Genomic DNA, 21,565 nt, shown 5'->3' on the forward strand with positions numbered 1-21,565 from the left:
ATGCAGTGTTGTAACCCAGAATACTTGTTTATTATTCCTAGTGCCATTGAAAAGAACAGTGTGATTTGTTAATAGTAACAAAACAACAATCTACAATAGCTCTTTACACCAATATCTGGACCCTTAAAGACAGGAAGTGTGAATGTACAATGCTGTGATAATGTCAGTGCCAGACTAAGGTGCTTTGTCACGATTTTAGTACATCATGCCCTGAAATGCCAAAAGGGCATCTTGATTAATACAAAATGTCAAGGTTACTGACATGCTTATAAAATGATTACAAATATTCTGAAAATAAATAATAGATCTAAGAAAGGAAACACTCACCTCAGTGTGGTTAACTTCAACATACAGTACAATATGCTAGAGAAACACTAAATTTAGTGTATATGGAAATACATTTGTAGCTTTTACTATACAAGTCATTTAAAATTGAAGCTGTGAAACTTCTCTATATCAAATGCATTTCTTTGGCTGAGTTTCAAATGGACCATCAAGTTAGCATTTGATTGCTCTAAAGAAAGAGAAATCCTCTCATTGTGACTATTCCAATGGTTTTGCATCCATCCCCCAATGGCTTCTGTTCTTTACCCGAAAACCAACAATACACCACCTCACCATAATCAGAGCTATGAAGTATGTTGATAGGACATGAGTTTTACCATACTGTATATATGCCTGTAGATATGTCAATGTGCTTTACCATAGTATCACCCAGCCCACCTCTGTGTAATATATTAAAAAATCTTTAGTGTCTAATTTGTAAAAATGTTTTTGTTTTATTTAATCACATGTTGAAACGGTGCCTTATAAGTAGGCCTTATACTATGTATAATATTTGTCCATGTAATCTTTTAAAAAATATAATTTTAGTACACCATTTTTTTCCTGTGGTCTTATATTTTACAGAAAATGTACAATATCTTGGAATCTATTTAGGGCACAGAGTATGTAAGGAATATAATGTAGTTGTCACATTGAAGCCAAATGTAAGAGTTCTGATATTCCACCAAACAGGGCCACATCATCTAAATCTTACTACTTGCAAACAGTCTCAACCTGCCCCTATTAATAACAACATGAGCTGTTGTTTAAGTCTATCAGATCCTGAAAGAAAAATTTAAATGGTGGGCAGTGCAACTAAAAAAAAAGGTTATTTCAGTCTTTTTGCACCTTTAGAGTGTTGCATGTTCTCAGGTGGTCTGCAGCATTAGTAGGCCAGCAAATGTGTTATCTTGTGGGTTGTTGCGCTCTATGGTTCCCTGCACCAGGTCAAGACGGAGTTCCTCTCCTTGGTCCATCTGCAGGATACAGACACGTGTTGCAGGTGTACCCAACTTCCTCGGGTTCTGCCGTAAGGAGGCAGCTACCACTCCACCTCTCTTTAATTGAGCCAGAGCAGGGCCTGGTCCAAAGTCCAGTGTCACCACAAAGAGATAGGCACCAGAAGTAGGAGCAAGGAATATGCCTGTTTTTGGTGAGTATAACTGTCCATGATTTAGGGCCACGCTTTCAAAAAGGATTGTGCCAGATCCGTTAGTACCTTCTGTACTGCTGGCCAGGAACATAATTGGTCTATCTGGGAGCTGACGAAGCACTGTTTGGAATCAAATAATGGTAAGGTATTAAAATGTGAATGCTGAGAGGTAGGAAAAAGGGGACATGATAGTGCAATTACAAATTACTTTCACTGGGGGTGCTCTTGTCATACAAATGAAACCAACTAGCCTGTACTCTAGTCTAGATTCAATATGAATAAATTTAACCAAATCTTAATTTGTGGCCATGATAACTTGTTTTTTTTTTTTTTGTCATAAAGTGCAGTGCTTTAACAGAGTAACCCCTGAGGTGACATTTGCAGGAAAAAAAATGTAATTCATGAAAAAGAAGAGAAATTATTGAGAGTTTGAATAGTTATACAAGATACTATGTTTAAATATCATTTTCTTACCTGTATACTCCAGTGATGCATCTCTCTTGCTGCGGAAATTCACTCGGTCCCCCCTGTCTGCTCTCTTCTTTTGTTTCTTGTTTTGTTGCTTTGCTTCCTTTCTCTTAATCAAAGTTGACAATTTATCCAAATCCACCGACACCTCAGAGTCAGCAAGTCCCTCTGTGTTACTGAAAATGCCGTTAAAAACTCCAAGGTGGTAGTCTAGGTCCTTGCGCAAAGTATCCACCTCGTCCTGCAGTTCCACCTCCACACCACCAGCGGCAGCAGTTTTACTGCAGTTGCAGCAAGAAGGACAACGATATCCCTCAAGCCGTTTGATGTGAGCTTCAAGCTCTTTTACCGTTTTCTCTAAAGTCCAGAAGTCATCATCAGAGTACTCCGGCTGTTCCTCGGACAGGTCAAATTTCTCATCCCCACGTCTCCTTTTGACGCCCACCGAGGCCCAGTCTGCAAGCACAGAGGGCTCATCTGCTGCTGTCACCTGAGGGGTAGCAGAGTTCACCATTGAGGAAAAGCTGAGGCTGTGTCCATTGATCTGCTCTTGCATGGTTCTAATGCTTTCCCTCAATTCTGGTATAGAGTAACGTCTCCGGTCGTGATCAGACCACTCCATGAACTCCAGCACCTCTTCCCCAAGCAAAATCTCTAGCACCTCAGAGTGGCGAACGGCATCCTGAAGCAAGGTGTTAAAAATGCTATGTAGGTGCTCAATCTTCTCGGCCTTGGCCCTGTCCAGCTCCTGGAGTGTTTCAGTGTCCTGCTTGTTGTCCTGGAAAGAGGCCTGGAGCTGGGTCACATTGTGCTGTAACATTCTGCTCTTTTCCTGCTCAAAAGCAAGGGACCGTTGCACATTCAATAACCCTTGTTTGAGATCTTCCACGGATGGAACCCAAGCACCATTGTCCTGATTGTCCAACACCTTCTGTGCCTCACGCTCCTGGGCCAGCTTGTTTTCATTCGCTATCTCCATCACATTAGCTACACTTTGTTCCAAATGGATCACAGATACTCCAAGAGCGATACAGTCACATTCCCCACTTGCTGAACTTATATTCTTATAATACTCTGTATAAAGATAATCAACATCGGTTTCCATCTCCTGCAGGGCACTCCGGAGAACACTGATGTTGCTGCTCAGCTCATTAATACGGTCAAGTACTACTACCTTCGCTGCCTCCACCTCCAAACCAGTCTCCATAAACTGAATCTGGCTATTACGGCCAGTCTGGACTATTTTGTTGTCCAGATCTGACCAATCATCCTGGAGGTGCTTGATGTTTGCAGTCACTTGTTCGTGGCCTTCAATCAAGGTACTAAGTATAACTGTGTTGTTGATGACTTTGTTGTCCAGACGTGTGATGGCCTCCCATACAGCTGAGCTATCATGAGACTGACTCTGTGTGGAATCGACCTTATTTTCAGGCCGAATCTTCTGAAATTCCTCGTCCAGCCTCTCTTGCTCCTGTATCACTTCAGACATTGATGTGTTCAGAGACTGGAGATTTACCTAGAGCAAGATATACACATTCAGTACAATGTTATGCATGCACAAAAATCATCTGACGTTGTTTGAGGTTGAGTAAAAATTCTGACCTGCAACATCTTTTGGTGACGTTTGATTTTGACGTCTATGTCCATCTTGAAATTTGTCAGGTTGTAGTGCATCATGGTTTGCTGCGCATGGAGCCTCGCTTCTACCTCATGGCGATGGTTGTGAAACTGAGCTTTTACCTCCTCCAGTTTCTGTAAACTCTCCCTCACCTTATCCTCAACAGCCTCCTGTAGAATGTGCTCCTCACCACCAACCTCTAGAGGCTCAGCGACCCTTCCCTGCCCCTGATCATGTCGGAGTTGGGCCATGTCCCGCTGCAAACCCTGCACCTCCTGAAAGAGCCGTTCCAGGGTTAGATTGAAATTCTCCAACACAGGCTGCAGCTGAGACATCACAGCTTCTTTCAAGATCGGCAGGAGCCCGTTGTGAGCGTAAGATGATTCAGGGTGAGGAACACCTTCATTTACAGCATAAGGGTCTGAAAAAAGATGGACAGACATCTGCTAGACATGTGGGGGCTCATTTATAAAATGTTGCATAGAAACCGTCCTACATTTGATCTTACAATCATTTCTCACATGTGCGTACGTGTGATTCAGAGAACGAACGTACGCACAGAAAACGTGCATACGCCTCTTTCAGATGTAAAATTTATAAAATCGCAAATGATCTTGAAATTGTGCTCAGCTGAATGCTTTCAGATCCCAGCCTTGTAAACGCCCCCAAATGAATGTCATAACAGAGCACCAGTCAACATCTAAATCCTTTACTTGAGAACGACGAGAGTCAAGAATTGCTTAGATTTCCAAATACCTGCAATACTCCGACTCTCTACCACAAGGAAAAGCGCTTACTTCTGCTTAGACAATGATGTGGCTCTAAGCACGTTTCCACATCAAAGACTGTTTTGATAAATATTGACGTTGGCATGGATTTTAGTGTACACACACTCCATGTTCAAATCTGTACATACGCACATTTTATAAATGAGGCCTGTGAACTTTGAATTGGCCTTGTTTAGGGAGAATCTTAAAATAGATGTTCTCATTATTTTCCACGAACTTTCTAAGCAACTTACAAAGAGGGGAATCCCAGAAACAATAATGTTTTGGAGGATAATAACCACATTGCCAAAAATAGAAATTTGATTCTATTGACATTCTTGGATAATAATTTTCGCTGTGATGCTGTTTGTTCAGCTTTTTTTTTTCTTTGTTGCTCAAAAGGAAACATCGATATCATCTCGGAAAGATTTATGTCTCAATTTCCAGTTCAGGTTGGGTCATTCATCTGAACTTTGAAAATTTAATTGACCAGTGAACAGCCCAGGGTCTTTTACATCCCCTGCGTTGAAATAAAGTATGTTTGGTATATTTTGATCGTGAGTTAGGGAAGAGTTTTAAGCAAGAAGAGATCTCTACATGTATAAGTTCCCTGCTGGGAACCTGACATAGAGGTCATGTACTGTTTTTGTTCTTTTTATTCACATGCTGTCAAAACACTGTCTGGAAAAGCTTCAGAATTTTTGCTCCTGCTGCTTTTTTCTCATGTTGTAAAGTCTAGGATATATGATTGAGTCATGTTTTATTACCTTGACAACATTGTTTTTCACTATTTGAACCACATTTCACACAGACACAAAAGCTCTGCTCCTACTCAGAACAACAGAGTAACAAGGGGAAAATTCTCCATTCAAACTTCAAACTTCCTTCTTTTGTCTTCATTTTGGAAGAGAATAAACTTTTAAAAGAGGCTCTCAAGCGTTATGTATGTGACAAATGTGTCTCTACATCAATAACGCGTCAGTTTTCTAAGTGTTGTGAGTGGCTGGATTCAATCTATATTTGAATCACTGTGTCATTTCATCCATTACATCACTCTCACAACCATACAATGTATGGGAGCCTTTTTCCCAGGGAAAGAGAGGATATCCTGTGCAGGAACTAGTAATGTGAAGAGATGGTGAGGAGCTGTTATAGAAGAAGAATGGAGGTTTTCCCCGTCTGCAGCATTATTTCTGTTCTGTTCTGTTCTGCATAGCAGGATATAAGTGAGACCGGTACTTGACAAGACAGACAGAATAATATCCCCATAATATCTCTGACAATGCATATTACAACCAAAGGAAGTGTCTAGTAGCCATTTTGGTATGGATAACACACATGTTCTGGTTTCAGTAATGTTTGTATGTACAGGAGTGTGCGAAGAGAGACCTGCTGAATGCTCTTTTTTGTTGTTGAGAAAATTACAAGAGGTTATCATTGAGGAAAATGGATAACTGCCAATATAGAGTGCTACAGGAATTAGATATTTTTGTAGGCTGACTCGAAAGTTAGCATCACCCTGGTTCCCGTGACAAAAACCCAGTAGGATTTTTTCATTGACTTTCAGTGACCAACAAAAGTTTCTGATTCTTACATGTTTTGTTCATCAAGGTACTCTTCACAATAGACACAACTTTTTATGACTCGTGAAATGCAATCGCCAGAAGTAAAAAAGCGAAAGTTAGACTATAAATAAACTCCACTTTTCGATCTTTATTTAAAATCCACAAGTTGGAACGTTGAAGTTAGAATAGTGTGCGGGTATAAACACACGAGGGAGTAAAAGCGGACTAATAATGTGTTTTTCTTTTTGGCGTGTTGACCACTTTAGACACTTGTTAGCAACTGCCTTTTTCCACGTTAAAACACAAGTGGGGTATCACTGATATATTTTTTGTGAGCTTGTGAGAATAAAATCCCAAGCTTGTGTTTAACCACAGACCTAAGTAAAAACAATGAGCTTAAACATTAAGTGGCAGCTGTCATTTGGAGGCAAAGCACTAATTAGTCATTTTTAGATGGTCAAAGCATGCAGAATTGTTTCTAACTGTTGAATCAAACGGTATTTTCTTAAATCATCACAGTTTGTACACATCTGCGAGGTATATTGGATGTAAAGTTTAACGTACCTCTCCTCTCAAAGTGGTGACTGTTCTGGTGCTCATGGTCAGAATGAGGGCTGGGCTCATAATCATCGATGGGCTCCGTTGCAGTTTGATTCTCTACATCAGGTTGTTGAGCTTCATACAGTGGACCATCAAACATTTGGAAATCATTCTGCTCTCTGTTCTCTTGAGTTAGTTTGTTATATCCTTAGGAGAGAGAAGAAAAAAAAGAACCAATTGTTATGTGGCGTTTTGGAACTGTATCGATTGATGGTACCCTTGTACCTTTTGATATTTTGTTATTCTCTACATTCTGTGCACTTTGGCCTGTGTATTTGAATCTCAGGAAGGTCATTAGTTTGTGTGCTTATTATCAGATTAATCAGCGGCGTGGGAATTTCCAAGTTTGTGTCCAAAGCCTTTGTTTGTGTCCCAACAAGCACCTCAAAGGATTATTTTTAGAGCTGTGGATTTGACGGCCTTCTCTGAAATGTGTTATTATTCTAGTGCGCTCCAGTGCATGTGTGTATTTACCCAAGACCGTTTTTGTTTTGTCCATGCTCGGACTGAAGCGCGGTCACACACGTTAACACTGTGTGGGCTCGTCCCTTGCCTTCAGAATACTCATACGCCCTTTTCCGTCCTCCCATGTGGACATTCCCGTAGCCAGCCAATATTTGCACAAACACACTTTTGTCATTTCCTCAGTTTGTTTCAGCGGCCAGGCCAGTGTCGGTCTGTCACAGGTATAGAGTTACGCTCGGCTAGAATGCTGTATTAACCAGTCGGCATCCAGTGACGTATTACATGCTGAATTAGAGACTATTCAATTACAGATTCCAAAAATGTAGATCTTTAACTTATTTTAAAGCTTAAAAGGTTTTTGCATCACATACGTCTGTCTGTCGTTTCACGTCCTCCCGGATATGGTCTGCCTGCCATGGTGGGGTCTTGAGACTCCGGCTCAGAGGTTTGGCCTTCTGTGACTGACATAGAGCACAGAAAAAAACAAAGAATAATATATATTTTTATGTTTTCAAGAACATATAGCACCTCACCCGTGGAAAGCATCTTTTACACAGGCCATTTTACTTCCAATTAAGACAATCTGGTCCAATTTACAGCAATTTACAAATGAAAGAGACAAACCCGTTCGTTAGAAGCGGGATGTTCGCATTCATTACTTTTGGCCAAGCAGTGCATTCAAATCTCTAATGTTGTTATATTTATACAACCAAGACTTTTGGAAATGAAGACACTATTGTGTAGAAGTAAACCAATTTATGAAGCAAGTCAGGCATGATATTGCAAGAACCTCTTGTTCTTGGTTTCAGCATCACCTTAAGCCCTGTTGTGTCAGATTGTTGCGGAAAGCTCATCAGTACCTGTCTCCTCACAGTTTTTCCCAGCATGCCCAGGGCAGCATCGCCACAGCAGTGCAGTGAAGATTTTCTGCATCTCTCTGTACACTGGCCGAGTGGACAGCTTGTACCTGCATACAAATTAAGGGATTTGATTAAGTCAAGCTACGCACTTTGCAGATTAGGTTATAAGGTATAAGAAAATACCTTTTCTACTCTAACTACACAATATACGTTATATTAATTACAAAATATGCATGTATATACAAATATTTAAGCAGTTTGAGATCATTAGGAAACTGACTTTAACTCAGTGCTTTATGGGAGTGGGCAGGCACTAACGTGTCCTTTGATTGGTGGTGATTTCTCTGCAGAATTAATATAGTTTTCCATTAATGTAGTTTTCCATTGTTGAGCGTAATTATTTAAGAAGTTAGTTGGCGGTAACTACTGAAGTAATGCGGGCTGATAACATATAGCTTCAATAACATATACCATCGATTGACAACCTCATAGCTCACAGGTCTGTCTTTAAAAGGTTTTAAGAAAATGAATGGAATTTTTACTACTGGATCCTGACTGACTAGTGCCCCTTAGAAGGCCTGTGCGTTAATCCGTCCCACTCTATAGCAACTGAGCTGAGTGTTTGAAAACAGTCCTAATTTTTGCAGTTCTGTTTGGTGCCTCTAGCAACGCATAAACTATACACTTCACATTTAAGATATATAATTGACTTACATGACTAGCAGGCAGTCTGGGGTGCCGTTAGGACAGGGACTCTGGGACTTGATAGTGTACTTCTCAGTTCCACAGGATACTGCCACAGTAACAGCACGCTTTTGAACAAACGCACACCAATTCCTGGAAAGGGAAACTGAATGTCAGCCACACAACCTAATTTATATATTCTGTAGTTAGGAAACATCGGAAGTATCCAGTTCGGTCAAGGCCAAAGGTTCATTGTACTAATACATTTAGCAATAATACAGTTAATTTTGTGGCCTTGTGTTTAGCTGAACCTTTTCTCCTAGTTTTCAGGGTCAAGCCTAAAGATATTTCATTATCTAGAGGGGAAATATCAACCTACAAATGACACATTAAGCCCTGTAATGTATTTCTTGGATTGCATCCATGGTAATCTCAAATTAGTTTGATGAATTAATGGCCGGATGTTTTCCTCAAGGTTCTTGGAATAAGTCCTAGTTCTACCCTAACCCTATAGTAAGTACATGAAGTTGCTTAATATTACTCAGTACTTAAATATATAATTGCACTGTAACAATGACACCTTAAAATAAAGTGTAACCTCCATTCAAAATTATAAGTGTGATACACTGCTTAACCCAGAGTGAAATAAAGATAAATAAATAAGCCATGAGATGTGACATTGACTCTACCACAGGTCAAGGGTATTCTTAAGCCACCTTTCCACTATCTCCGACAAATATTTGCCAACATTCATTTTCAATGGAAAGTAGAACGGGAGCTGAGTGGAGTTCAGATCATACGTGTATGCAGAATTTTTGGATGCAATTTCAGCTTCGGATGCGTTGCTTGAAATATTTGAACTTTTGCAGCAAGATATGCGACCACCAGACAGATATGATACATTCAAATCAAAACTATGAGATTAGAGAAAAACAATATTCTTCCATTAATATCCATATTTCCATATTATGTTCATATTTAAACATAATTTCCCTAAATGGGCAGTATGACTCATTTTTTTTCAAAATAAGCATTTTAGAATTGTGTTTTTGTTTTTACTTGTGGATACATTCATACAATAATTATTCATTCACTTTACCATGGTTAATGCAGAGTGTGATGCCTGCTTCAAAACTAATCGGAAAGTTCTGTGCGACTGTCACAAGGGGGTGAAACGCAACAATTGTATGTGAGCGTCAAAAACAGAGGAATGGCGGCATTAGGTACAGGGTGAAACATCTTGGTGCATTAATATTACACTGTAATGCACACACCTCATCCAATCAGAACAAATCTGAACTATCGGTTTAAAAAGACACTAACCCAGAGATAAGCGAAATGTGAAAAGCCTAACTTTGTATTTTTTTTTTTACTGGAAGCGAAACATACTTTGTTTGTAATAATATGGCAAACATTTGCATTATATCAACACATTATGTCCACCATATCCAACTTTTTTAGGCACACAGTTGCTTCCTTTCAAACCAGGAACCAAAGAATATGTATCTGGGAGCCAACGGCCATGACTCATTGTTAATAGTGCTAAGAACATGGCATCCTTGATCTGATTGGCAGTAAGGGAGATGGAAAGTTCTCCATTGACTTACGATGCTGTAAATAATAGAGCTTCTGACCTGGGTAAGTCCAAACACCCTGTTCCTGCTGCACACTAATTAGGATCTCCATTAGGAGATACATAAAAACAGAATGGTCACTGCTTTACACAAAGCTCAGAGAAGGTCCATATACCATGTCACACGGGTTTAGAAGGGTTGGTTACGTACACTGCCTGAAGGTGACTGACCAGAAGGACAAAACAGAGAGCTGATATTTCATTGGGTTCAGCTGTGAGGTCCTATTTCTGAGGTCACGGCAGAGCTGATGATGATGGGCTGCAGTTATTTTACATCATTAGAGCTAATCTTTGACATGAGTCTTTGTTACTGATTACGAGCACACCATTAACAACGACCAGAGATCATAGGTTTGTTGAAGTTAAAGGCTGGACAGATAAGGCTTTGTGGGCAGATGTATTTGGAAATGGTCCTTTGAGAAGGAACATCGGCCTGCTATTGGTTGTTTTAACTTGCTCAATCCTCTTGATGTATGATTCATAGTCTACAAGTGAGACGGGTCAAAACCTCCCAGCCAAATCCCTCACATCCACTGCCGAGTTGTGAATTGTTTGGGGTGTAATTGTTCAGTCTTTGGTCAATGGTTAGTGCGCTCGGTATGAGTTTCGGAATGAGAAACTCTGCATTTGTCTCTCCCATTAATCAAACGTGAATGTAGGGCAGATCAGGTCAATGGGATCGGTTCTTTTTGAAAGAATTTTGATGACTAAATGACTGGGAATACACCAAGCTGAGTGTAACATATCGTATGGTTTTAAACCCACAGGGCATGACATATGCAACAAAGCCAAATGAATCAGTTAAGCAAAGTTGCACTTTGGTTATAAGCCAAAACATGACAAAAACAATTGTTCCAACACTATTGGTTCGGTTACACGGAGAGAAACAAGTAACAGCACTGTTTATGGACGATTAGTAATACTGCATTTTAGACCATGAAACTTACAGCATGACTTTACACAAGGCCTGAGCTGGAAACAAAATACAACTGTAGACCATACATGCCACAGTTAGTCGTAAATAAACAGCTTTATTGCTTGTTTCCATAGAATAAGCTTGTTTCCATAGTTATTTCCAATAGAATAAACCGTGACAAAAAAAAAAAAAAACAACTCACATTTTCAGTATACAACGTGTCAGAATAAGGAAAAACATGTGGTCATTCTTGAGCAACACAATCCTTTTTCTGGTAATGCACACAAACTGAAAATGTCAAACAGAAGGGACTTGTTTTTCAGTTGTCTCTGTTGTTGTCTTTTTGAGTTAACACAAGCATTACTTGGTCATTCCTCTGACATTATATTTGTCTTGATCACTAAGCTGCCTGTAATGTGATCATTGATTAATAGGATCTGAAGGTAAAGGGATTAAAGGTCTCAAGACAAGTTACATGTAAAGCATGTGAATCATTATAGTTTACAAGCCTGTGATTTTGCTTCATTCTGGGGCAGACTGGGATTAAAGGATTAAAGGATGGGGCACAACAGGCTTCCTTCACGTCTGCCTACATCTTGGGCTTACGTTATCTTCTATAACCCTAAGAAGGGGCTAAATTGGGCTGCAATGATCTGGAACGGCATACTGGCACCCTTGATTCAAAAAAGACAATCCAGTCCAGTTTTAGTTGGATACACAGTACACACATTATGTCTCCAGTGAACTACAATTTCACTATATCAAGCATTGTATATGCTGTGTAAATCAGACTTGTGTTACTTCCGGACATATAGTGCTATGGATGGACATCTCTGTAAGCATATTGCTTTTCTTCCTGCTTTCTGCCGATTAGTGTCCCCTCACAGGAAGGAAGCATCTGATGCTCTCTCCCTCCTGCAAACTTCCCTCATCCTGGGATCCTTACACGACGAAGATACCCACGGACTTCCATGCATGTCAGACTGACACGACCTGTAACCTTAAGCCCCTTCGTTTCATAGTTTCCTCTGGTCATGTGAATTTCCAGAGAGTGTACTGCAAAAAAATTATTTTTTTAATCAGTATTGTTTTTGTCTATCTCAAATGTCCTTAAGATAAGATATATTTATTTAAGAAGCCAAACTAAACAAGATGTCACTTATTTTTAGAGAATGTAAACTACTAAGATGTTTTTAAAAGAAGTCTCTTATGCTCACTAAGGCATTTATTTGATGAAAAATACAGTAAGAATGGTAATTGTGAAATAATAATTATTAAAAGTAATATTGAAATGAATGATGTATAGATTAATAATGTGCTTATTTTATATAAAGATTATTGTTTAATTTTTTTTTTTAATCTTTTAAAAAAACCTGCATGTAATGCTTAAATTTCATCAAAATTAGATGATATAACGTTTCTTGATTAGGGTTACACTTTATTTTAAGGTGACGTAGTTACATTTTACTTACTCAAATAAGTACTGAGTAATATTAAGTACTTGGTTTAGGGTTAGCTACTTATTATGCATAATTTACTGTTATTACTATAGTAAGTATGTAGTAACGTGCAACTACGTCACTGAAATAAAGTGTTACCAAAGGTAGAAGTGGAATCTTTATTTTGGCCTGTGAACAGATGTTTTGTGAGTCTGAAACGCGTAACAAATGAGTAACAAAAAAAATATTTGAATATATTTTAAAATGTAGCCTAATTTATTCCTATGATGTTGAAAACAGTTGTGCTGCTGCTGCTGCTGTTTCAGTGGAAACCATGATATTTATATTCATAATTCTTTGATGAATGAAAGTTAAAAACAGCATTAATTTGAAATAGAAATCTTTTGACACACTATAAATGAATAATTTTACTGACCTCATAATTGTAGTGTATCTTTAATGAGGTCTATTTTTTCTTAAAACAGTGAACATCCCAAAATATAACATACTGTATGTGTATACTGGCCTGTTACAAATCAAAGAGCTTTGAAAAGTTGCTTTGGTGTTTTTATCAGCAGACGTTCATCCCACTGTATACAGAGCTGAAATATTAAGGCTGGGTTTTGTTTGACTTTAGATCCTCTATACAGGCTTCTCATTGCCTCTCAGTGTTGTACAACAGCTGCAATAGATAAAACTCTCCCCATCCATGTCATGCTTTTGATTCTAGTCCAAGAAATAAAGTCCATTATAAGCTAGTGAAGTGGTGAGTTTATATTGATTTGAGCACAAAAGGAAACAAGGCTTTCGATGGACAGGACCTCTGTTGAGATTGGTTGAGACCCAAAAAATAAACTGTATGCAAAACTTTTTTAGTGCCAGATCGTAAGCTAGAGCAGCTTCCTGAGACGGCCACAGGATTAACTCAAACCACAACAGAGAATTAAGAGTGTGTGAGAGGATGGGAAATATAGAAACCGCATACACAGGTATGGACAGAAATACACCGGAGTGTCAGGTCAAAACATCCCCGATCAAATGAATACAGGGGTAATGACAAGTGTCTTGATTATTTGACTTTTGTAAAACAAGGTTTAATTTCACGAGAACATGTCGTGTGTTTTGACATTTGAATAGTTGTGATATTCCAACAGCTGTTTCTGTTCAGAAAGCTTGACTTTGTGAAGTGAAATTTCTATTTAAATGATTTCCGTCAATTTTAATTGAATTTTCTACAAAAGTACAAAATGTCATCTGTGATATTTTCCTCCCTGTCCGTAAGCACTCCAGCGCACTCCAATTCTCTGCACCTGGGCATCACACTCTGTTTTTGTCTCTTCTCCTTTCTTTATAGCTTTTCAGAGCTGCCCATGCATGCCAAGACATCCACAGACTCACACCTCCCCTAAAGACCACCTGTTATTTAACAAGCCTTTAATGTTTACCCTCATGTAGGCTTTAGATCTAAATATAAATGTTACCATATCAAAATCAATCCACTTAGTAAGAACAAATATTGACATTAAATTATAGCATGGGAAATTAATTCTGCTATACAATTTAAAATGATTTCATGCAAATATAATGATACATTTTCTGTAGGTGGCATTTCAATTGCAAATGAATATTGATATCATCTGTTTCTTTAAATGTGCCATGTTTATGATGTTTATTGTTAATTCATTACATATTTTATTAAAAACTACACCTACAGAATTTATATAAAATGAAAAATATAAAATCCAATGTACAAGTTCTGCATGTGGCATTTAAGTAATTGATTATTAATATCATCTAATGTTTTTGCAAGTACCCCATGTGTCTGATGACGTTTATTGTTACTTAATTCATTGCAACTTAAATTCCTTTTTTTACAATTGTGTAATTGATAAATTACTCTACAATATTTGCAACCTCAAATCACATTTAGTTGAAGAGTTCAATTCAGAACAGGCCAGACCCCTTTGTACCATTAATCAGACCCACACCAGATGTTCTTCGTGTTAAATAAAAACACAGTAGGGAGGGTGCTGCTGAACAGTTTGGGGTCTACTGTATGTATTTGGGTTGAGGTGAAGAGCGACCCAAGCTCTTCTACAAAGATTAAACTGAGGCAGATCTCAAAGCGCAGGAAACATTCTATGTGTTCCAGGTAATTAGGCTGAATTACTATGGATTAGCCAGAGTTAAGAGAAAACATATGGGCACTCTTGACACTTTAAGGAGATGTGGGGTCAGAGGAGACTGACAGAATTTCCTTAGCAACACAGGTACTTCCAAATGTTTGCTGAAACACCTTTCCTGTTTAGTTTTACACATGAGGTAAATGTTGATTATAACAGAGATGGGGAAGATAAGAAACTTGAGGAAGTGATGAAGAGGAACTCAACTTTACTATGTTTTTACAGCCATTCACAAGCTTCTCTGCTCCGACTTCATGTGCCATATACACAACTGTTTAAAAGTTTTTTGTTTTGTTTTTTAGCAAAGATGTACTGAATTGATCGAATGTTATCATTACAAAAATTTGCTTTGATGAGAAGATAAGAAACTTGAGGAAGCGATGGAATGAAACCCAACTTTCACCTTGTTTTTACAGCCATTGCTTCACAAGATGCTCTGTTTCAATCTGGGTGGCTCTCCAGGATAAATAATGAGCTCTAAAACCATTTAAACCATGCACGTTTTTTATGACATGCATGTAATGAGCCAGATTATGGCAGAATTACCTTGGTGGATGACCCCCTTTTCCACAAAAACCTCAAGAAATGACTTTGTGTTTTTGTACAATGCGGTTATGATTATGTGTTTGAATCAAATGGAGCATGACGAATGAATGAGAAACAGCAAGACTTACCCAGTGTGTGGTAGAGAGCCCTTGGTCTCAGTTGTAGCCGATGTTACCTCAGGCACATCTGGAGAAAGATGTCCACGGCTGGGATCTTGGTGTCCATGACCCAGAGGATGGTGGACCGCTCCATAGACATCGGGGCTCTGCCTGTTTAGTCCTTCACCATGATGAGGTGCTCCAAACCCTACCAGTGGAACTCCATGGTCCCATCCACCACCATCCGACATGTCCTTCAGCTCATCCTCCTCCTCTACCTCCGGGTCTCTGGCTCTGACCTCACATCGTGCTGCGAGGAGCAGCCCCTGGAGTAACACGGCCAACCTCAGCACCACCATGTCTGTATGCTCCTCAGAAAGCTCAGGAACTGGCACAAAGCACAGGAGAACAAGATGTTGTGAAGCCGTTACTCTGTGGTGCCGTATGGAAACTCTCCGCCCCCCATCTCGAAAATGATCCTCTCCCTCCCGCCTCCTGTCAGGCGCTCCTCAGAGTCCACTCCTCCCACCTCTCTCTTCCTCTCCCTCCTCGTAATAGTTTCAAAGACCTCCAACAATCCTCGGAAATGAACCCCCCACCCACATCCAGCTTACTCCCCGTGGAAAAGGTCGCTGAGCCTGGAACAATGCGGCCCGTCAGCTCTCAGGCTTTACACACTCAGAGGTGCTGGACACACACTTGACTGTATAAGTGAAAGAGAAAGCAGGCCATTTCTCTTGGCTGGTCACCAGAATTTTTAGGCTCTTATCACCTCTTGCTGCTTCTGTCTCCACTCCGAGTTAAGTAGATCAGGAAAGAGACTTTAAGTGAGTTACTAGAAGATAAAAAGGCAATGGTTTTTATATAAAAATATGTAAAATAAAATAATATACATTTTATTCAGCTACAAAGAGTTTGAAGGGATAGAAACATTTAAATTGTCATTATTTACACTCATTTTCTTGTTCCAAACCTGTTTCAGTTTCTTTTTTGTCTTTCTTCTGTGAAACAGACAAGTTAAAATGTTTTTCATGCACTTTTAAGCTTCCAAAAAGATGCAAAAGCACCATAAAAACAATCCATACAACTCATGTGCCATATACATAATTATTTATTTAGTTATTTATTTGATTCAATATTTTTTGACAGAAATTAATTATTTTATCCAGCAAGGATATTGTTACGAACTGTTCCGAGACACGAAGGTTGAGATCCAAATGCAGCTTTAATTAAGGGGCAATCCAGACACGTAATCCAATATACAGGCAATAGGTCAAAACACAGGTAGGCCATCCAAACAAACAAACAAGGCAGGGGACAGAGGCAAAAGAGTAATCCACGGAACAGGCAAAAAATCCAAAAACCAAGAGAAATGAAACCAGGGGAAACGCTCGGAAATGCAATGTAACAACATACAAAACTTTGCAGTGAGTGAATGAGTGAACATGGTATAAATAGGCTGAGACTAACAGGGTGATGAGACACAGGTGAATGCAATCAGTGATGATGAGTCCGGGCAGTGAGTTATAGGAAATGTAGTTTGTGAGGGAGTGATAATAGTCTGGTGTATTTTTATGGAAACTGTGATACTTCTTTCAGGATTATTTGATTAATAGAAAGTTCAAATGAAAAGCATTTATTTGAAATAGTCACTTTACTGCACTTTTGATCAATTTAATATATCTGTAACGGTCACCAGCTGGAGTGCCCTTGAGAGCCACCAGAGGGCAGAAAAACATCATTTTTATTAATATCTTTCACATCTACTGCAGTCAGTCCAAAGGAATCACTCACATGACCTGTGCACTTGTAATGACACATCAAGGATGTTAAGAGCCTAAAAGCAGGTTTAAAACTTGCCCCATTGAAGTCAACAGGGTGCAAATTTTAAAAAGAGGATAACATGGTGTAGGCAACACCGATTTTTGTCGTTGTTCTCTGTACTGACAGCACTCCAAATGTACAAAAAAATTAGCTCAATGTTAAAATTGACCGGAGTTCTCCTTTAAGGGGAGACACCCCAGGTGAATAGAAAGAAAAAAAAACTAATAGATATCATCATGAAACTTCCCCAGTTGATTACTGACATTAATGCTGCGTTCCAGGCAGGTTTTTGAGCACGTAAATCACGACTTCAAACCACGACTCACGACTTTGTAGCGTTCCAGGCCAGTCACGCCAAACTACCTGAGCGCAAGGAATTGTGGTAGCTAGATGTAAACAAACCAGCATGGCGGACCTTACGGGGCTTATGCGCATTTGTAATAATTTCTGTCGCCAAAGGTCGATCTAGTACGAGTTCACGGGTGGGAAGTCACGGGTTTGACTACCGTTCCAGTGCACTTTCACGGGTATAAGGTTGGAAAAACACGGGTTACAGATTGCCTGGAACCAAATATAAGTAAGACAAATATCTTTTGTATTTCAAGTTAATATGGAATCGATACTTTTTCTAAAATGAATCACTACTTTTTCCAAAAGTGAATCGATACTTTCCTTAAAATGAATCGCTACTTAAAAAAAAGAAAAAAAAGAATCGCTACTTTTTCAAAAAAGAATCGCTACTTTCCCCAAAAGTGAATCGCTACTTTTTCCATAAGTGAATCGCTACTTTTTCTAAAATGAATCGCTACTTTTTCCATAAGTGAATCGATACTTTCCTTAAAATGAATCGCTACTTTTTCAAAAAAAAAAGAATCGATACTTTTTCCAAAAGTGAATCGATACTTTTTCTAAAATGAATCGCTACTTTTTCACAAAAAAAACCCTACTTTTTCCAAAAGTAAATCGGTACTTTTCAAAAATAATTGCTACTTTTTCTAAAATGAATCGCTACTTTTTCCAAAATGAATCGCTACTTTTTCACAAAAAAACCCTACTTTTTCCAAAAGTGAATCGGTACTTTTCAAAAATAATTGCTACTTTTTCTAAAATGAATTGCTACTTTTTCCAAAATGAATCGCTACTTTTTCCAAAAGTGAATCGATACTTTTTTTAAACGAATCGATACTTTTTCCAAAATGAATTGCTACTTTTTCCAAAAGTGAATCAATACTTTTTCTAAAATGAATCGCTACTTTTTCAAAAGTGAATCGCTACTTTTTCTAAAATGAATCGCTACTTTTTGAAAAATGAATTGCTACTTTTTCGAAAATGAATCGATACTTTTTCTAAAGTGAATCGATACTTTCTTTAAAAAGAATCGCTACTTTTTCCAGAATCGCTATACCCGGCCGGTGTTATGGGTATCCGGATGAACGAGTATAATTTCAATAAAGAGTTCAAATAGAATAATCAAACATACACCTAAATTTAATGATTAACAAACATCAATTAAACCTTTTTCATTTTTGAAGTCAGATGAAACAAATTATATTTTATTAACAAAGTTCGGGAGAAGCGTTCAGATAATTAATCTATTCGTCATGGGAGAATAGATTCAGGCAACTCAATCAGGAGGTAGCCTATATACAGCTGTTTTTACTGCTGTTCTATAACAGTTTTCCAGCATCCTTCCACCACCCCATCTCCTCACTTACAAGTCCTATCCCAAACCTGGGGGAGTATTCTGGGTTCGGGCCAAATTCCGTGCTCGGAGCCATCCCCTCTAATTAAGTGTGAACTCGTGAAAGATGTAATTAAATTACTTTACCATGCTGAAAAGACAGTAACGTGCAGAAACCTTCACCCACTTATCGGAAAGTGGACACTTTAACGCGCTTCCATGTCAAAGTGTCTGTTATCAGATCTGTTGAAGATGCTGTTTCTCTTCATGTGTGCCAAGACATTTTAGTAATCCTGACCGGATTTGGAACAGTTTGAAAAGTTAGATGACATATTTCAACTAGCTAGTTTGTATGTTGGCAAACTATCGTGGAGTTAAAGCGTTCTTTCGAGCTATGAACCGCGTACATGTGACGTCATATGGGGCGGGGCAATGCGAATCTCCAAACTCCAGTTGAGTCCGTTTTCGCCGATGCCTTTTAGTGTGAGTCCGTTTCGTCCGATGCCTTTATGTCTGATGCCTTTTTGTCTGAGGCTGTTTCGTCTGATGCCTAATTGTACGAGACCTGACACCTGACATATTTTTCCTGAGACCTGAAGCTTTTCAGTCTGAGGCGCGATGTCGTTTTGTCCAATGACTGATGCGTTTTAAGTCTGACTGTCTGAGGCATGATGCCTTTTCTTTATATGTGAGGTCTGAGGATGTCCTAAAATGTACTACGGGTGTCGCTGTGGCCTCAAACTATCAGCACTGCCACTCTGAGCTGGATTGCTATGTCTGAGGTAAAACATGCCCCCCCACTCATTAGCATACAGAGGAAGAAATGTGGACATAAATAAATGTAGACATAAATACAAAAATGTGGAAATAAATAAAAGTGGAAATAAATGAAAAAATAACTAAATGTGGAAGAAAATACAATTATACATAAATAAGAGTAAATAATAAAAGTATAAATTATTCTTTCTTATTTATTTATTCTTTGGCATTCCATACCTTACAGATGCCTTCCAAGGAACCATAATGTCACACTTTAGGTAATAACCTATAGGACAAATTCAAGTGAGCTATCCAGCTAACAAAAAGAATATTTAAGAATATAATATTTAAAAGTTGGCATGAAAAGGAAGATCGTCTTTTCTTCCCTATTGTGATGTCTACAAGTGCAATGGCTTCTCAAGCAAGAAAACATGTAGGGCGTGAACTTGATTTTTTCTGTTGGTAATTGATATATCGTAGTGGTTTGCTGTGATACTGTATCTTGTGTAAGTGACAGGTAGTCCCGCCCTCGTGCCAGTAAACATGTCAACCTCACAGTATATGTTTAATTAATTCAACAATTAATAACATTTTGAATAATGAAATGGATTATAATAATTTAATTGATCATTTTGTCACCAAAATGGGCCAAATGTCACCAAATAAGCATATTAGAACGATTTCACAATATTACTGTTGAAAATCTTACCAACTTCAAACTTTTGAATGTATGTATAAGGATTATGTCATTGTTAACAGAGACAATGGATGAGGTTTTTTATATTGAAAATTGTGTTGATATTACAGATTTCAATGCTGACTTATAGTTTGACGAGCCATTACTTGGCTACCAGTAATGTACATTTGAAGTGTCAGTAATATCCTACTCATGGCATGGTGTATAAATGATCCCAAGCTGTGGGCAGAGAGAGACTTGGGCTATAACATACAGAATATGTTGTGCTGAGGAAGGCTTCACTAGCAGTGCATTAGCTCCTGTGTGGTCAGGAGGAATCACTGATGGTACAGTAAGAGACCTGCTCTTGCTTTTGGTACAGTTGCCAATAACATACACAGGTATTTGAGCAAGGCTTGTGACAGTTTTCAACATATGTGTTATTTAGCACTATTGTGCAAATTTGGTAGCGCTTGAAGAGCTACTTAGACGTGTAAAGAAAAAGTGTCTTCTCACAGTTCTCACCTTTTAACTAATTCTTTAGACACAAGTTCAATGAAGGAAAAAAACATTTTATTGCTAGGCAACACAAGCTGTTGCAAAAGATTTCAAAGTCAAAACAGGCCCTGTGGAGGCATTGTGTGTGCGTGTGTGTGTGAGAGAGAGAAAGACGGAAATGTTAAACTTTAAAGTCTTTAAAGAAAGTTTTAAAAAGTTACCTTGCTTTAAATATAATGCAACTATAACAATACACTTTCTTTTCATTTCACACCAATAGCTACTTGCTCTGTTTCTATTACTGCATTTACTTACTGGCTTACAAATCTATTTGTGTACAAGTATAAAAATTACATTTATTTAAACAAGTATGTTTTCAAACATACAGCTGTATATGTTAAATTAATTCAACAATTATTAACATTTTGAATAATGAAATGGATTATAATCATTTCATTGATTATTTTGAACAAAATTCCACTGAACTATTGAAATTTGCATGTCTAAAGACTTAGCCTTTAGTCCTAAATTTAAGCTTTGAAACCATGGGAGTGTCACCATGATCTCTAGGAAAACACTGTCATTAAAAAAAAAATAATAATCTAAGGTCTGCCATTCGCACCATGCTGTAGCTGCAATAAAAACTCATACTTTTGGTTCAAGCCTCTCCCTTTCTACACAGCAGGGATGTGGTATGATCACAGATAGGATTTTTCCTTTCTCAAAGCAGCTCTTAAGACGCCAGTTGCTTCATCACACTCTCACATTAACCGCAGTCAGATGATCAATTTGGTCAACCACAAAGACT

General features: G+C 38.4%; 1 protein-coding gene across 1 annotated transcript; it reads right to left on the reverse strand.

Moving 5' to 3' along the window:
* Positions 1 to 8: 8 nt before the first annotated feature.
* Positions 9 to 19,581, reverse strand: mmrn2a (multimerin 2a). Its single transcript, XM_084391024.1, has 9 exons — positions 18,972 to 19,581; positions 15,350 to 16,154; positions 8,535 to 8,657; positions 7,821 to 7,927; positions 7,332 to 7,421; positions 6,460 to 6,642; positions 3,548 to 3,984; positions 1,952 to 3,461; positions 9 to 1,597 (listed from the first exon to the last, which is right to left on the reverse strand). Exons 2-9 carry the CDS (start codon positions 15,676 to 15,678, stop codon positions 1,194 to 1,196), a joined length of 3,183 nt encoding a protein of 1,060 aa, XP_084247150.1. The 5' UTR covers positions 15,679 to 16,154; positions 18,972 to 19,581; the 3' UTR covers positions 9 to 1,193.
* Positions 19,582 to 21,565: the final 1,984 nt, after the last annotated feature.

Source organism: Rutilus rutilus, assembly GCF_951802725.1.
Source record: "Rutilus rutilus genome assembly, chromosome: 20".
NCBI lineage: Eukaryota > Metazoa > Chordata > Actinopteri > Cypriniformes > Leuciscidae > Rutilus > Rutilus rutilus.